Here is an 18327-nt window from a genome sequence, read left to right on the forward strand (position 1 = left end):
ACAAGAGGACGAATACAACTATATTTTTTTTTCATTGTCATTGGATAATGGATAGGTCTTAAAAAAGAGGTTTCCAATTAAAATATCTTTATAAAATATTAAATGAGACAGTCGCACCTAGTCTGAAAATACAAGAATAAAGTTTTGTTACCAACTCGAGCGAAGCAGCGGTTGGACAACTTAAGTTATATAATAAAACGCAATTTAATTGCATATGATATATTAAAGTATATATGAATCAAACTAAATCACAGCTTATAACAATTATTTCATTTATACAAATATAATAATAATATCTTATATAATTACGAGAAAACAAAACACATTATTTTAACTTTTGTTAATAATCGTGTCATTCAAATCATAACACATCCTAAAAGAATTAAATAAATGAATTAAAAAAATCTTTATGAGATAACATCATATTAAACATGTATTTTATCAGTCTTAGCCTTAAAATATTCTAATCTTACATAATACACAGATCAACTGAAATCTATGCGTTATGAAATTAGTAATACATACAAAAAGGTTTAAAAATAACTCGCAATAGATCACATTTTTTTATGATGTGTTTCTTTATACAATAATAACACAAATTTTACTAAAGGCTCTTTTAGTATATCTTAATACACATTATAATATACGAATCGTTCTAATAAGCCACTATCTCATCCTTCACTGGATCTAAGCCACAATAGCCATATCACAAACGGGTTTTGAATTCAAATGCCATTATCCATAAGACTACTAATAACTATGTCTTAGTGACGATTTTATTATCACGAAATATGTTTTTGATATTTGATATTGCATGCACTCATTAGAGAGTGTATCGCCCCCTATAATCATGAAACTGTTAAGAGTACATCTTGTGAGATTGCAAACTGTTTCTAAATTATGATACATACACCTATACTTGAAAGTTTGCTTTTTAGAAAACAGAGTGTAATCTAATGGTGTTTACAATTTTACAGTGACATCTCTAACCTAAAGCACATTCTAGCTCAAAGCGGAACATCAAAAAATATTCTGTAGCAGAATATTCCACATAACGCAGTATTGTCCTAACGAAACACAAACTTAGTTTCATCATTCACTGATATACACAACACTATCACTCCCACTCCTTCATAACCCGGTCCCAATCCTCATCCGCAATGAACGGCTTGTCTATGCAGGATATCATATGTTCCCCGCACAGCACGCACTCGCTGGCGACTATGTCGTCTATCTCGTTCCGGAGCACTTCCCGCAGCGGCAGCCCGCTGGATGTCACCGTGGACAGCTCGATGTTGGACAGCACGGCGAGTTGTCGCTGCAGGTCGGCCAATTTGTTGCGCCGGGCTGGAGCTGGGAATGGAATTTGATAGTTCAAAATTGGTTGTTCATACTTTGATGCTATCCTACAAATATTATAAATGCGAAAGTTTGTAAGGATGTGTTGCTTTTTCACGCAAAACCTATTGAACCGATTGCAATGAAATTTGCTACGTAGACAGCTGGACAACTGGAATAAAATATAGGCAACTTTTTATCCCAATATACCTACGGGATACGGACTAACGCGGGTGAAACCGCGGGGCGCAGCTAGTATCATATATGAAAATATTTTTAATACGCTTTTATCAGCTTTGCCTGTAAGTTTTTATGTTGTTTTATGGATCGATTTTGGCCCAGTTTAAATGGATGGATTTAATTCGTGTGTATGTGTGTCTGTGGGGGGAGGAGGGAGGGGGGGGGGTGTACTCACGCAGCGCAGGCTGTATGTGCGCGAGCAAACAGTCGGTGTGGAAGCGGTGCGCGCAGGGGAACAGGTAGAAGGGGCGCAGCAGCAGCGCGATGTCGCACACGCGGCACACGTCCGCCACCGACACCAGCACCGACCGGTTGCGGAACGACTGGATCTCATTGCGCACCTGCCAATTGTCATACGTATTAGTCTATGGTGTTCGTCAATACATAATGAATTGGGATTAAACCAAAAAAAAAAGTTTAGTGTCAACAACTTAAGCTAAGAGATTCGTCTTAATATATGTTAATTATGTGTTACATTGTTTGTCCGCTAAAAACTAAAATTTGCATACTATGCGCAGTTAGAAGCCACTTAAGGGATAGAATAGTTTATATAATTTCAATTAGGTTAAGTGACTGCCCAGGCCAAACTGTGACTTGTAAATTGTTAAGATATTAGATAGAAAACAAATAAACAAAACTTAAAAATTTTATCTTCCAGTTAAATGAGTAAATGAGTATTGGCGCATAATATAAATTTAATAAGTAAATATAAGTAAATGTACTTACGCATTCAGCAGATTTCGTCGCATCCTCCATTTCCACTTTAAGTTCTTCTATCTGATTGTTGTATTCCTGGAAATAATATTAAAATTTGCTTTATTTTCACTTCTTATTATTATAAGTCTACTAAAATATTGTAAATGTTAATATAAGGACTTTAATTCCTTTTTCAAAAGACTACAAAAAAGATGATATTAATTTTACTGAAAATCTTAATTTTGTCTACTTGTTTTTTTACTAATAATAGCTATATACCTATAGTTATTATCTTTTACAGTTACTTCAGATAAATGAGAGGAATATTTATAGTGTCAACGTGCCTCCAAGCTCTGACAGATTGGCTCACTGAAGTGGTCTATGGTGGTGAGATCGCTGAAGAACGGCAGGATGTCCTCAATCTTGATGAGGGAACACTCCTCTAGCAGAGCCATCGCTTCTTTTATATCCTGATTTTTTGTTATTATGTGCTCCGCTGAAATATTTACAGTGAATATTAAAAAAAACTTTATGCAATTTTACTACATTTTATGTAAGATGGATTTCCTATACTTATATGACAGACGGTTAACAAAGTGACTAAACTTGTAACATTTCTGTGTCAGTCATTATATTTAAAACAGCGGTTTAGGAGCTTCAGCCATAGTATATAAATAGCCTATAGCACTTAGAATTCTCGAAGGTTTCTTTGTGGGTTCAAACCAACAAACAAACTCATCAGCTTTAATTAAATGTAGACAATTTTTTCTAATCTTATAGAGACTAAAAAATTCAAGTAATCTTTTATATATTTAATTAAATAAAAACATATCCACATACCAACACCAAGCCACAAACGTTTCTGCGTGCCAGCATCATCAGGCATTGCGGCTACACTCTTAGCAAGTGTTATGTCCACGCTAAGGGCCAGCTCTAGTGCGGCCTCCCAAAGCCCCAGGAGGGCTGACAGCGTGACACACGCTTCCGAAAGACCGTTCTCACGACATAATCTAGAAATGTTACCAGGCTATCCCTTTAACAAATTAATTAAAAAGCATGCAGGCAGCAACAAGCAGTTAACGATACAGGCTCAGACAATATATTAAGTGTTGTACAAACTATTAATAAGATTTAATATAAGAAAAGTAGACTTGAATGCGTAAGAACTATATGAATTACAAATAATTATAGACATAATATTATAACAATTTAAATGAAGACAAAGTTAAAAAGTTAAAAAAAGCCTACCTCAAAGCATAATGCACATCGTAATTCACCATAGTAACATCCTGTCCCTGCCGCGCCAGATACCTCATCAAGGCCGGCTTGTCGCTCTCCACGTATAACGTCAACAGATAATTGTGTATCGCTTTATCTTTCACATTATAGTTCTGCACCATAAACTCCAAATAGCGGGCTATTTCTGACGCGTGTTTCTCATCATTTTCGCAGGATAAAAATGCGGGCAGAAGTTTCGATGGACTCAACCGTGGGCCTTGCGCTATCAGAGCGTCTACCGTATTCTTAGGCGTCTCCTCCATCAAAACTGGCGTGAATTGGTAGAAAAGTTCCGGTTTCTTTAACGATTGCAGCATATTTAGCGCTTCCAAAAACGATTTCTTGTATATGTGCTGAGCTACCACATTCTCGTAGTCCTCATTTATCACCGTCAACTTGATAAGGTTCTGTTTGTCTCCGTGAGACGACATCAGGTCGTACACAACTGATTTCACATGCTGCATACATTGCACAACTTTCGGCTGAAGGAGCAACACCTCAAAATCGCTTTGGATCTGAAGGTATTCCTGCGAATCTTCTTTCCCTGAACGCCTCAACGATCCAAGTTGAGATAAGTACAGTTCAGTCAACCAGATCACAATCATGGAAATCAGAGTCTTATCATCATCGTTTAAGGCTTCCAATCGCTTGCCCAAGTATACTTTTAGCGCATTAATTTGGTCCACTTCGAGAAATTTGAGACAGATGGTCTCGAAACTGCTCTGCGTTTCCGCGAATACTTCGGCGCTCTTTTCGTAATCTCCCTTTGCAAATAGCAAATCAGCTTGTTTTACGTTAATAATATCAATGAATGCTGGATTATTCTGGCAATATTCCTTCGCCAGATCGAACTGTTCTTTGTCAGAATATATCCTCCACACATTCCTTTCTTCTTTGTTCACCTTGTATCGGAATACTGCTTTGTCTGTGACGGCCCAAATGGTTCGTCTAGCTGGATCTTTAACTATGTTCTTCAATTTGCCATGAATTTCGGAATATCGATCTTCGTAAACCAATTCCTGGTTGAGAAGTGATACCGCTTTTACTCTGTCTGAATACATGAGTAAAGCGTGGAATTCAGTTAACACAAAGGAGAGGGGTGTCTTCTCTTTGCCGTCTTTTTGAGACGGGTAATTGATGAGTTCGCTTTGGGTAAAGAGCGAGTTGGAATTTTGTTGTGATGTTGGATCCAACTGTAAGAAAAAATGAATTATGTTGAAGTAATCCATACTAACATTATAAATACGAAGCTCTATATTTAGCTATATTTAGTTCTGTGTGTCTGTCTTCTTTCATAATTCTTATGTGATTTGAATGATTTTTACAAAGAGAGTTTGATATTCAAGAAAGGATATAGGATGTCCATTAAATATGTCGGGCTTAGTCGCAATAAGATATATACATCAAAATGACACAGAAATAATAAAGACGAAACATTCATTTAAATATAAGAGAATTGCTATTTTTCCACTTAAAAAACTCATATTTACCTGGCCATAAAAGATCCCAGGTTCAGTGAGCCAAGCAAATGTTTTAGGGTTGCTGTTCTTATCGAAATAGAACTGCAATTTCGAATATTTCAATGTGGATGGTATTTCTTGGAATCCCGTCTCCGGTGTGGTCAGATATGAATGAAATATCGATTGTAGCGACGGCTTCTCGTCCGAAATCATTGCGTGCCCAATGAATTGGTAGAGGCGTGTGGGCGTCGTGACGAATATGAAGTATTTGCTCGTATTGTTGACTCTGTGGAACTGTATACCTGTGATTGGTGTGTCCGCACCTTTGCCGATGTCGAAAATCTGCAGGAAATTGATATGCCATGTAAAACACATACTATATTTAAGTATTCAGTTATAATTATATCTATTATTATAGTTATTCAGTTCTAATACAGGACTTTATTACAATCTTTTACAACAAATTAGTTTTTGTGATAATTTTTAATGATTTTAGGATTCATGATTGTTTGTTCATGTTAGCATGGACAATCAAGCTGGGTCAACTAATGGTAAGCAAATGTAAGCGTGTTAAGATAATGGGGATAAAGATAAGATTGACAACAGAAAATAAGAATTGGATAGGTGGGATAGGTGTGGTTACAAGCATCCGGCCCTCAATCTCACTGTGAGCGTTTACATGCTACTGTTTCACTAATCTTCTGTGGGGGTATAGCACATTCTCTGCACAAGCTAGCCCAATTAATGATGAAGCATGCTCGACTGCCATATTTATAGCACTTAATATAATAAATAAATTTCTATTACCAATCCATCAACTTCCTTCCCTCCATATATGGGTAAGTAATTAGGCAGCTTGTAAGTTATAATTGATTACATTAAACATAATGTTAAAACATTCAATATAAGAGAGTAATATATCAATGCATACGAATATAATATATTGTAAAATTTGTAGCTATGTATAAAATCGTGTCATAAGTTGTTAACTTATGTTGTATTTATACTATGTTTTGGCTGAGAAAAACTCTGGTGGTTACCAGTTCTACTAAATAAAAAGATAAAAAAAGATTTATTACTTTTACATATTTCTAACAATTCATTGATTTTAAACACTATTACTAGACCTTGTGATTAAACATTAATTTTAAAGCATTCATTAATCAGTTGCAGACATTGTCATACCTGTCTCCAATATTGCTGGCTAGCTGCAAACATCTTATCACTCTCCGCTTCCAGCTCCATTTCGAGGATATGGCCTTGTGAGGTTCCCAACAAAATGGGGCCAGTCGTTGTGGTCGATTTATTCTCATAATTCCACCCAACTTCTGTCACCTCATAATTCCTTGACTTACTCACAGACTTCAGTTTATTATTCTTACGGTGTAGATAAACTAACTCCGGACTCCCATCTTTGTTTCGAGCCGCGAAAGCCAGAAGCAAGTGGTGACCGAGTGGATCAAGGAATATTGATGTTAATTTTGAATTTGGTTGAACACTCTTTGTGAACTGGATTTCTGAAATCAATTGTTTACTTTACATAAAATGTGTTTAGACACATATGCATTTTTGCATGCATAAAATACTATTGTGATTGTTATCTGTTGAAGGAAAAGGCCCCACTACTTTACCTTAATAATACTAAGGCAATACACTTGAAACTATCCTTATTAGTATAAATATAACTTTAATAGTATAAATGCATGCATTACAGATAACTAACCCTCGTGTTGATCTGGCATCTTTAAATCCAGTCTAAATAGCTTCCCATTGGCCATCGCCAACACCAAATAGTCGCTGGAAACTGCGACATGTGTAATCAAATCTGATGGATTAAAATTCATTTTTTGTTTCGAAAACATCGGTGTGTTATCTTCTAATTGCATGTTAATGTATCCAGAAGAGGTCATTTGATCCGACACTGTTATGGGACGCTGGGAGACCTGCGAAGCTTGCTCGTACTGGTCGAATATCGATGTCATTTTGTTTATCTTTTGAACTCGAGTGTAATTTCTATCAATTCAACACATAAATATATCACTATATTCTTCTCATTAAAAAATACTCTTGCATGTATGAAACAGTAATACTTTTATTGAACACGTTACAATTCCGATTTTATATCAACTAGAAAAACTAATCATCCCTGAAAAATAACAGAAGTGTAACAGATCTCTGAAGGGAGTAATCAAAATTAATTGTCAAATGTCTACTGTCAATTGTATATTGACACATTGCTGGATATGTTTTGATATGCACTGCGACCACTGCACATTGCTCATCACCAGTATATAAGTTAATAATCTAAAGTGTTCACACTAGCAAAATGTTGGTTCCGTTATGTTAAGTTACTATATTACTATGGCATCAGAAACTCCCTTACTATACCGATATATAGTATACCGTTAAGCAATATTCATAGTTTCTCTATAAGTATATAGCACTGTACTCCCAGTGCAAAACCGGAGGCTATTTATGACATTATGAAATTAGCCATATACTAGTAGTCAATAAGGGAACGAATTTTTCAACAGTGAGAATACTGTCACAGTGTATATTGGAATCATGATCGGAATACATTCCTGCAGGGCTATTGTCTAATTTTGAGACATTAAGTGATCAACATTTGTGTTCAAATGTAACTAAGTTGTTGACATTGACATCTGACATTTATTATTCAAATAATATAAACATTCAACAAGTGTATTTAATATTGCGGTTTCGTTTTTCACATATCTTTGTTAATTTTTATGCCATTCTAAACCCAAGTAATGCTATTACAGTTTTTCGTGAATACAGTATAACATTTTAAGACATAAACAATATTTAAAAGCTAATAAGCATTTTTACAACTCTTAATCTTTTATTCATATCATTACGTAGGTATTCACCAAAAGTTTGGGTAAAACAGTAAATTCGTTCTGACCTTGAGAATTGTCATTATCATAAAGTATTGTTAAATATTAAGCATTCCGTGAGTGTTCGTGAAACGGTTTAGTTGTGTATTATAATTTTAAAGAGACGAAATGGCAGCAGGCGCGCTTAGTAAAACAACAAAAACAACTGGTACGTGTTATCTAATTTCTCCCTTAAATAACTCACCAATTATAAAGAAAGCGCTTTTAATATTTTCCATACTTGAAATTAAATAATCCAGAAATATCTTAGAAAATCATTAGATGAAAACATGATTTTTTAATGATTTATTTGATTGGTCATTATGTCTAATTGTCTAAGTAATAAACTCATGAGACTCATGTTTTTGTTATACTTTTATTTATTTATCTTATACAAAATCATTAAGTTTAATTATTTGGATGTTCAAAAAACATATGATTGAAAAAAAATCAATAATTTGAATACCTACAGCTTAATTATTTTATTATTTCAAATTTTAAAGGTCCATGCGTTATGAGACAGTAGTCCATGCATATTACATAATTCTATAGATAAAAATTTACAAGTTTGTTTTTATTGTTAATGGTTCTGTCCATAGACATTAAGTTAGCAAATTTTAAATTTCCAACATATCCCTGCAGTTTACTTCTAGCTTATTCTTACTTTACAATAATTTTAATTGATACTGTGGTATCAACCACTTGGTCAAAAAAGATTCACATAGAGATACAATGTTTCACAGCAGTACTATGTTACTGTCCTTTCTACCTCCAGATGCAAATTCCTACCATTAACACTTCAACACTTTGTATTAAAGGAAAGACCAAACATACTTATAACATAAATATAAATACGAATATTTTTAATATTAGTAAGGATTTGTTTATGTTATTAGTTTGTTAACAAGAAAATGTTACCAAAAATTATATACAAGTAAAAATGTATATATATATATATAGGTATATATAGGGTATTGATTATTCTAATTTCTTTTAGCTAGTCTATTACAATGTACGAAAAAGATAGCAAGTCGCACATTCACAACACAGCTAAACGAAAAGCAGAAAGAAGTACAGGATCTCATCAGGAACTTCAGTAATGAGCACCTTAAACCACATGCAGCTCAGCTTGATCGGCAAGGAAGGTTCCCGTTCGAACAGGTGATTATTTGAACTACATAGTATATATTAAGTGTTATGTAATGATATTTATAAAGTGAAGATGAGTTAAATTTTTCTCATATTACATTTTCATATATATGTTTAATATATGTATGTGTGTATATTATTTAGGATAGAAAGATTTAGTAATAAGAAATACTTTGTATTTTTTGTATTCCTTTTGACATATATTTGACCCACTTCAGTCAGGACACGTCACGACCAAATAAGTTTCCTATATACGCTCTACATAAGAGCAAGTGAGATAATTTAGTTCATTCCATAATTGTAGCGCTTTTTAAACTATCTGCTATTTATTTTTATCCTCAAAATTTTTAAACTACCATTTTATAGCCGTTATTGCACTAGCTGCGCAACGCGGTCTCACTCGCGGAAAAAGCCACGAGTGATAGCAAGTATATATAGCTCATGTCTTATTCAGATTTAAAAGCTGTATTATTGAAAAATATACTTAAAATCTGTTCATCAGTTTTTCCGGGAAAGAGTAGCAAACATCTATCCCTTCATACTTACAGACTTTCGTGTTTATAATATTAGTAGGACTTACCTCGTTCGTCGCCGTCCAATCGTACTTATAATTAATCTGTACTCAAGACCTTAAAAATCAAGGTTTGAGGTAAAAAATCCTGTAAGCTAAATATAAGGAAACTGCATTGCCTTGGTCTCTTTTAGAGTCTGTATTTATTGAACTTTCATGCAAGTCTAACATACAATTATACATAAAACTAGCTGCACCCGGCAAACGCTGTTCTGCCTTACTCTTATCATTTAGGGGTATGAAAAATAGATGTTAGCCGATTCTCATAGATACCGGATAAGCACAAAAAATTTCATCAAAATCGTTCAAGCCGTTTCGGAGGAGTATGGCAACGAAAACTGTGACACGAGAATTTTATATATATAAGATAAAATTTGGAATAACTCATTCAGAAAATGAGTGGTGTTATTAATTATAATTATTTTACAATGCCTGTTTGTTTATGCCCATAATTAGGAGAATTCACAGCATCCCAGATAAAAGAAAAATAGAATCTACGTAAAACGTTCGTTATGTAAGATGCGCGTGAAGAATAACACTTATGTCTGTATAATATATATTTTTTATTGATAATGTATCAATATAATTCATTGATAACACTCAAGTGTTTCAAGTAATAGTCACAACTGTAAAAAGATAAATTGACTCTTGGCGCAGTGGTTTATGATACTGACTGTTGCGGGTTCGATTCGCATTACTAGAAATGTTCTGTGCTAAATATCTTCTCGGAAGATCTCATTCTAATGTTTTAGTCCCATTTCTATTATTATACATATGCTACGTAAGTTTGATCGAAACGGTGAAGGAAAACATCGTGAGAACCAAAAGATCGATGACATTAAACATCTGCCGTCTGGTTTCTGGCTAGCGTGGTGGATTATGGCCAGATTCTTACGTTACTTGTACTTATTATCAAATTATTCTCTTGATAACAAGATGCAGTCTAGCTATATGAAGGGTTTATATTACTAAAAGCTCTGCGCCCGCCGTTTCGCTCGAGTAGTCGGAAAGGATAGACAGACCCGGGTTCTCCGCCTAGTTCTCGCAGGATTTTCGGGATGAAAACTATCCTAAATCCTTTCTCGGATCTCAAACTATCTCTGTACCAAATTTCATCGCATTTTTTAACACTAACTGTGCCCCGAGGGTTAACCCATGTTGTACCTGATGTTAAATAGCCTAAAGTCTTCCTCAACAAATGGGCTATCTAACACTGAAATAATTTTTCAAATCGGACAAGTAGTTCCTGAGGTAAGCGCGTTCAACCAATCAAACAAACTCTTCAGCTTTATAACATTAGTACAGAAATTAAGTCACATTGACAGGATATAGATGGATCATGTGCACAATGCATGTAATTATTTGTCCAAAACTTTAAGATTCGTCAGAAAAACATTTTTTCTATCATTTGTGTAAACAGGGCGTTAAATTTGTCGCAAGCTGATAATGTTGTTCTGATAAAATCGGAACTTGCGATAAACGTAACAGGTGACCTTCACTGGATTTATAACCAAAATACATATTTGACCCTTTTATGGTCAATGACTTACGTGCAATGAGTAGTCCTGAGATATCAATTATCATATAATGCATTTATTTAATTAACCGACTTCAAAAAATAGAGGAATTCAATTTGACTGCCTTTTGTGTTTTATCCTCATAACTTTTGACTATTTGAAGGTGGTTTGGTATTAAGGTTATCTTACATGGAAATAAATAATATTTAAGCTATTGTACAAAACATGGCACTCAGTTACTAGGCAAACAAGGTCCAACATTAAGATTTATTCGAAAATTTCTGTGACAACTTAATAACCTATATTAAAATGTATGCTTTTAATCTGTGCTTGAAGAAATCGCAGGCACAGATAACTAAATAGTTACTACGTCGCAAACATCGACTAAAAATCTGCTGGCTGACTATATATCCCTAATAATAAACCCCAAAAAACTGAATATAATAATGACAATGAAATTGTATTTCTTTTACTTCACGTCGCAACGAACTACAGAGTACTAATATTATAATGGTTATGGTATTTGTAGACCGCCTCCTTGGTACAGTGGTTAACGCCTGAGCAAAAAAAAAATGTCTCGGTCTGGCAGGACACAGAAGGCTGATCACTAACTTGTCCCTAAAGAAAAATCGATCAGTGAAACAGATGTACATCATCTGCCCCATACCCCACTAGGGGACACAGGACTTCACTTTTATGGTATTTGTATATATGACTTAGGTTACTTTTTCCCGCGGCGAAATATCTGATGTTTCATTCCAAGGGGGATTTCCTTTGACTACGCGGTCGAAGCCGCGGGCTGAGAGTTAGTAATAGATATTATGAAATTGAGAACAGTTTTGTTTATTGTCGCATATATCAATATTAAAGGGAGCATTTAAAATATCGTTGTTTTCCTGTGACCTGAATCCATAATGTCTCGTCGATAAGAAGTCTAAAGGATTATTGTCTTCGACGAATGGGTACGGCCAAAGTATACGGAATAATATTTTTATGTTAGTTGGCTGTTGTTGGATGTTGTGGATTCGCAAATTCATGAGCATATACGTTTTAACGACATACTATCGTCATCCTTCATCTTATCATTTTATGTCCTAAAACTAGAACATTTTATAGCAGAATTAAAAACTAGGCAACAACTTGATTTCTGTCAATATGCAAACATGAAATAATTCAGTTTTAATATGCACAAATCTGACATTTATAATATAATCTACAAAAGCAAGCATTTATAGGTAAAGAGGCTCACGGACCTCGGATTTATGGGCGCGTGCGTCGACCCTGAGTACGGAGGTCTCGGCCACGACTACCTCTCGCTAGCAGTGGCTGTGGAAGAGATCTCCCGGGGATGTGCCAGCACTGGCATGCTGCTATCGATACATAACTTCCTTTTCGCGAACCTGGTTAATGAGAAGGGTACTCCGGAGCAGAAGGAGGTGTTCCTCAGGGACTTTACTAAAGGTTCCATCGGGTGTTTTGCGTTGAGCGAGCCAGGTACAGTTTTTATTATGTTCTAAATTGCACATACGAAAGTAATTAGACTGTGTAACGTTTGTATGCTAAATTATAAAAAGAAAAGTCGTATACGTTTTTCACTAACACGTTATTTACACATCACCAATTACTCGAGAATGACCGAACTACTTTTTAACACGTTTATATTAGCTTCACCTGTATGTTCGTATGTAACCGACTTCTTTAAACTCGATTGTGACCCATTTAAACAGACAGATTTAATTTTAACTTTGTACACTTATCAAAGATCGGTGATAATACCATAATTTCATTAGGTTAACTTATTAAGGATTGACACAATTAATCAAATTCCTTAGTTTAGAACGAGATCGTGTGTTGTTTTTTAAATGGTTAAGATTTAAATTTATTCGATTTTTATCCGCGTGGCTTGGCATTATTATTAAACCATAGGAAAAAGCAACTACTCCACAACTCCTATAAGACTTTCCACAATATAACAATTGGTTCTCCTAGCGAAGTAGCCCTATATATTTTCCTTTCCCATCTCCAGATGCAGGAAGTGACGTGGCGAACATCAGAACTACAGCTACCCGAGATGGCGACCACTGGATCCTGAACGGCAAAAAGAGTTGGGTCACTTCCGCCGTTGAGGGCTCCGCCACCGTTGTGTTCGCGACCTTTGACCCCGAATTGAAACATAAGGGGATCGCGTGTGAGTACTACGAGTTATTATTATTCCATTTTGGAATTTAGAGTTGTACCTCCCTTCCGGGGACATATATTTGTTTCTGAACATTTTTTATAAATATATATGGTTACTAGCTGACCCGGCAAACGCTGTTCTGCCCTACTCTTATCCTTTAGGGGTATGAAAAATAGAAGTTGGCCGATTCTCACACATACCCAATATGCACACAAAATTTCATAAGAATCGGTCCAGCCGTTTCGGAGGAGTTTGGCAACGAAAACTGTGACACGAGAATTTTATATATTAGATATCGAAGGATATTATACTGAACACTAAAATTAAAGCAGAAGAAGAGAGAGAAAGAGAAACTATGTATTTATTAAAAGTCACCTTTTCAGGTTTTTTGGTGCCACTGGACTACGAGGGCGTATTTCGGGGCAAGAAGGAGCCGATTATGGGTGTCAGGTGAGATTTTCGCTTGTTTTAAACGGTACAAATCAAATATCCTTACGAGAGACCTGAAAATTTAATGATTTCATCATTTTTTTATGAGCTTTAGATCTACTATTTCGGTAATCTTATAGCGTCGTTCAATAGTTATTAACAAAATCTAGATATAAAATCTTTTCTTTTCGTTGCTATTTCCGAATGTATCTCCGCAAATCATTTGTATTATAATGGTAATGATTACCGAATTGGCACGTATGGGTAAGGATATTTGACTATGTACTCCAATTGCTTGCTTCATCTGTTATCTTCTTAACACTTACGCTTGAAAGAAACAGAAGGCACTTTGTGAGAAATTTTATTTATTTATTTATTTATTTAATGGAAGGCTTTATTAACATTGTGTAAATATTCACATTATGTAGGACAGCACTGTATATACAATATTAATTATATATAATACTAGCTGTTCGGACCAGCTTTGCCAGGTACATATATTCTTATTCTTATTGTGGGAGTCGAGCACGCTTCGGCACGAATTGGGCCAGCTCGAACCGGGGAAGAACCACACCCCCACAGAAAACCGGCGTGAAATAATAGCTTGCTATTGTGTTTCGTACGGTGAGTGGGGGAGCCGGAGGCCTATTTCCTTCTCCTTCCCAATCCATTCCTTCTTTCCAGTCATCAATCCTTTCCTTATCCCTTATCCCTTTAAAGCGGGCAGCGCATTCTCAGAGGTCTGAGCCTCTGCGAATGTTCATGGGCGGTGGTGATCGCTTACAATCAGGCGAACCACCAGCTCAGTTGCCCGCTATGACATAAAAAAAAATAAAAAAATATATAGCCTATATTATTCGTCGAACATGCTCTCTAATGGTTCTCTCTCTAATGGTGGAAGAATTTTTGAAATCGTTACAAATACACAAAAATACAAAAGATACCTTTTTAATATCAGTGTAGATTACGCATATCAACATTATTTTTGCTGAGTTTGATACTGCAACTACTTGACGTATTCTATATTAATTATTTATATTTATCTATAATTCTTATTCTGTCTGATAGAATACTTCTATTATTTGATCCCATTTTAAAATTTAAAATAACCTCTCTCGGGTCATAGAAACGTCGGTGACCTTTTCTACAGAGATGGTTTGTTTAACTTATCTATTTACTTACAAAAAATGAGCACACTAGAATTTACACTTCTAGTGGTAGCCTTATTTATTTTGGTACTTGCATGCCTTGTTGTGGTTGATATTCCCATTTTTTATAACTCTCAATGATAAAATTATTTATAATTAATCTATCATTTATACTACTTTAAAACGACTGGATCTTATTTAATGCTATTTTTATGGTGGATTTCCTCATCATCTTCTGAATTAGAATGATTGTTAAAACATTTCAAAATTACTTTCCTTCCGCATGGCATACCAATCGTATCACGCCACAAAGCAAAAGGGGCAAATAAAATAGACATCAGTGTGTGTGACAGAGCCGCGACGGCTTGCGACCTCACGCTGGAGGAGGTGAGGGTGCCGGCCAGCTACCTGGTGGGGCAGCCAGGGGAAGGGTTTAAGATCGCGATGGGGCAGCTGGATCAGGGCAGGATTGGGATCGCCGCACACGCTGTAGGTGAGGATGAATGAGTTTGATAAAGGATTATATGGTAAGACATAATATGGGGACAGGAGGATTGGCCGTGCTAAGATAGCTTTGAATTAAGAAAATTATCAGGGGATTACTATTACATCTTAAATCAGGATTAATTCCACTGTGGGGATAATACAGAGTTATATATATAGGTCGTCTAGCACCTTCAATATCCTTTACTGGAGTAAGCTTTTTTTACACTAGACAAAATTCCTGAACTGAATTCATGGAATTCTTAGTCTAAATTTCTTGAACTATGTGGTGGGTAAACCTAAAGTGACAGTGATGCGGAGAAATTTGAGGCAACTAAAACATTTGATCCTGAGCTCTTAGAATTCAGGTAAGCTTTAGTAAGCTTAATTTCTTTGTAGATTTTACTTAAATCTATAAAGAAATTCTTACTGCTCTATCATACAGAGTTAGAAAATTAATTCTATTAAATCATCTTCAGGAATCGCCCAAGCGGCACTGGACACTGCCATAAACTACGCCAAGGAGAGAGTTGCCTTCGGCAAAAATTTGACCAGGTTACCGTCTGTTAAAGTGAGTTATTTTCGATCGTATGGTTTTTTCCATTTTATAGGCTAACACAAATACATATTTTTGTTTAGTATACAACTTGCTTTTGCACGCGTTAAAATCGAAATAAAACCCCTTCCTCTCGCTTTATTTCTATGTAATTATACGTATGAACCTTCCTCTTGAAGCACTCTATCTATTAAAATTATTAAATATTAAAAGACATCAAAATTTGTTGCATAATTTTAAAGATCTAAGAACACAGAAACACAGACAGATGTAGTGATTATAATACCATGAAAGTAAATTGATAGAATTTGTAATTAACCTTTAGCTTTCCGATGCCGCACTTCATACACTCACAATCTTTGTGCCATCGCGTACACGTTAAACATTCCTTTACAAAAAAGTTGCCTGGAAGAGATTGCTCTTGAGAAATAAGGCCGCCTTTTAGTACATATTTTATTAGGTGAACATTTTATGTCATTGCATTATATTAATATCACCGAACTGAACGAGTTTCATGTAACATTGACAGACATAGTAATACTCACTCGAGTCCTTCGAGCCGGATATGATAAATCTAATAGAAATAAACTATTTGTCTCCCATTTTTCCAGGATAGACTAACAGACATGTGCATAAAGGTGGAAACTGCCCGTCTGCTAACGTACCGTGCCGCCTCAGACGTGTGTACCAAAAATAGTGCAATGGCCAAGTACGTGTCGGGTCGGAACGCGGCCGCCGTGGCCGACCACTGCGTGCAGATACTGGGCGGCAGGGGGATCTCCACTAAATATGACGCTGAGAGACACTTTAGGTAAGCCCCTTTTGTGTAATAATTCTTTTTTTTGCAATCTGTATATTTTAAAAACAAATATGGCTTAAAAAATTAAATTCCTATGTTGCTTTAAGATAAATTTGTTTCTATATTAGTATGATTTTATAGTTAAACGAAATGTATAGAGGTATCTTTGTGATTTTTGTCTATGGAATAAATTGTGTAGCATTTTGTTTTCAAATAACCCTAATAATATAATACGTTTTTCTATATTTTAATGCAGTAGATCATATACTATATGGCTTCATAAAACACGCTTTTAGATCGCTTAACAAATATATAATTTATATTCCAGAGATGCACGAGGCACACAAATCTACGGCGGCGTGACGGACATACAGAAGCGTCTCGTCGGGCATTTCTTGCTCAAGGAACATAACGCACTGTGATACGAACATTTTTAATGTTGTTTCCATAATAAATAGCAAATAAACGTAACATATACTGGACAGATATTAATGTCATGTTGTTATGGAAGTAATAATTAATAAAGTTAATTAATTAATAATTATGGATGGTTTGCGCACGAATTTATGAAATTTTTAATATAGTTCAACCCTGTTAAACCGACTTAAAGTTGTATAATAAGAAATCGTTATAAAAACTAAATTCCGAATTTAACATATTACAAATTCTCGCTTAATTATAAACTTCGCTTGGTTTTGAGCTATTTGGTTCTGTTTTGGTGCTCTGAGAAAGGAAGGCGCCATTTTTTTGTTAAAAATTTAATTTCAGTCTATAATGTTACTGTATTGAGGCTGACATGCATTTTCTAGAATAAGTGCAAGTGTACTTATCGCATTCCATTATTTAAATTGGTTCATCTAACGATATTTATTAAAAAAATCATTTTATAATTATTTATTATTATAGAGCTCGAAATATAATAGCAAAGATCAAATAAATACTAATCATCGTTGATAAATTTATGTCTGTTTTGTTTCATTGTTTAAACTCACAGTTGCAAACTCATATAAACAGTATTTGTACTAAAATATAGCTAAGACAGATAGAACAAAAGTAAATAGTAAATTGTAAGAATTTTTAATTATATCATACTTTTTTTTTAATAAAATAGATTCGAAGTCGTTGAATATCGAAATGGTGTAAACAACATTTTTAAATATAGATTTACTTTTCAGCTTGCATTTTATCAAATGATGTATTACTTCGTATATATATTGTAATATCGTTGTAAATTCATACTCTTAATTGTTTGTAGATAAGTGTTGATTTTATTAAAGTTATTTTTTGAAATTTGTTTTTTATTTATCACAATAATTAATTTTTAATTTAAATTAATAAATATTTATTGAGTTTGGTTATCAATTCCATAAATACCATTGTTTTAAATATCTAAAAAAAAATTAGTGGGTGTATAAACTCTATCTTGTCTTACTTATGTAATATTTGTTGAAGTAGAAAGTTTGAGAAACATATGTGGATGCATGTTTGTAATTATTATTAACCACTAGCTGCGCCCCGCGGTTTCACCCGCGTAAGTCCGTATCCCGTAAGAATATCGGGATAAAAAGTTTAAATTGCCTATATGTT

The 18327-nt window shown here is 34.7% G+C and overlaps 2 protein-coding genes across 4 annotated transcripts; one reads left to right on the forward strand and one right to left on the reverse strand.

Annotated features, from left to right (window-relative positions):
* Positions 1-203: 203 nt before the first annotated feature.
* Positions 204-7208, reverse strand: LOC119832194 (vacuolar protein sorting-associated protein 18 homolog). Of its 2 annotated transcripts, XM_038355817.1 has the most exons (10): positions 6736-7208; positions 6198-6529; positions 5820-5867; positions 5043-5354; positions 3523-4745; positions 3115-3284; positions 2619-2770; positions 2305-2370; positions 1754-1919; positions 204-1353 (listed from the first exon to the last, which is right to left on the reverse strand). In XM_038355817.1, exons 1-10 carry the CDS (start codon positions 6992-6994, stop codon positions 1118-1120), a joined length of 2964 nt encoding a protein of 987 aa, XP_038211745.1. In that variant the 5' UTR covers positions 6995-7208; the 3' UTR covers positions 204-1117. The 2 variants fall into 2 exon arrangements, with proteins under 2 accessions (XP_038211745.1, XP_038211746.1); XM_038355818.1 differs by lacking the exon at positions 5820-5867.
* A 414-nt stretch (positions 7209-7622) lies between these two features.
* LOC119832195 (short-chain specific acyl-CoA dehydrogenase, mitochondrial-like) lies at positions 7623-18030 on the forward strand. 2 transcript variants are annotated; one of them, XM_038355819.1, is made up of 9 exons: positions 7623-8078; positions 8907-9070; positions 12382-12640; positions 13173-13334; positions 13709-13775; positions 15244-15395; positions 15865-15956; positions 16553-16752; positions 17069-18030. In XM_038355819.1, the coding sequence occupies exons 1-9, from the start codon at positions 8039-8041 to the stop codon at positions 17160-17162; spliced, it is 1230 nt and encodes a 409-aa protein (XP_038211747.1). In that variant the 5' UTR covers positions 7623-8038; the 3' UTR covers positions 17163-18030. The 2 variants fall into 2 exon arrangements, with proteins under 2 accessions (XP_038211747.1, XP_038211748.1); XM_038355820.1 differs by having other exon boundaries at positions 7625-8078; positions 15256-15395.
* Positions 18031-18327: the final 297 nt, after the last annotated feature.

This window comes from Zerene cesonia, chromosome 15 (assembly GCF_012273895.1).
Source record: "Zerene cesonia ecotype Mississippi chromosome 15, Zerene_cesonia_1.1, whole genome shotgun sequence".
Lineage (NCBI taxonomy): Eukaryota > Metazoa > Arthropoda > Insecta > Lepidoptera > Pieridae > Zerene > Zerene cesonia.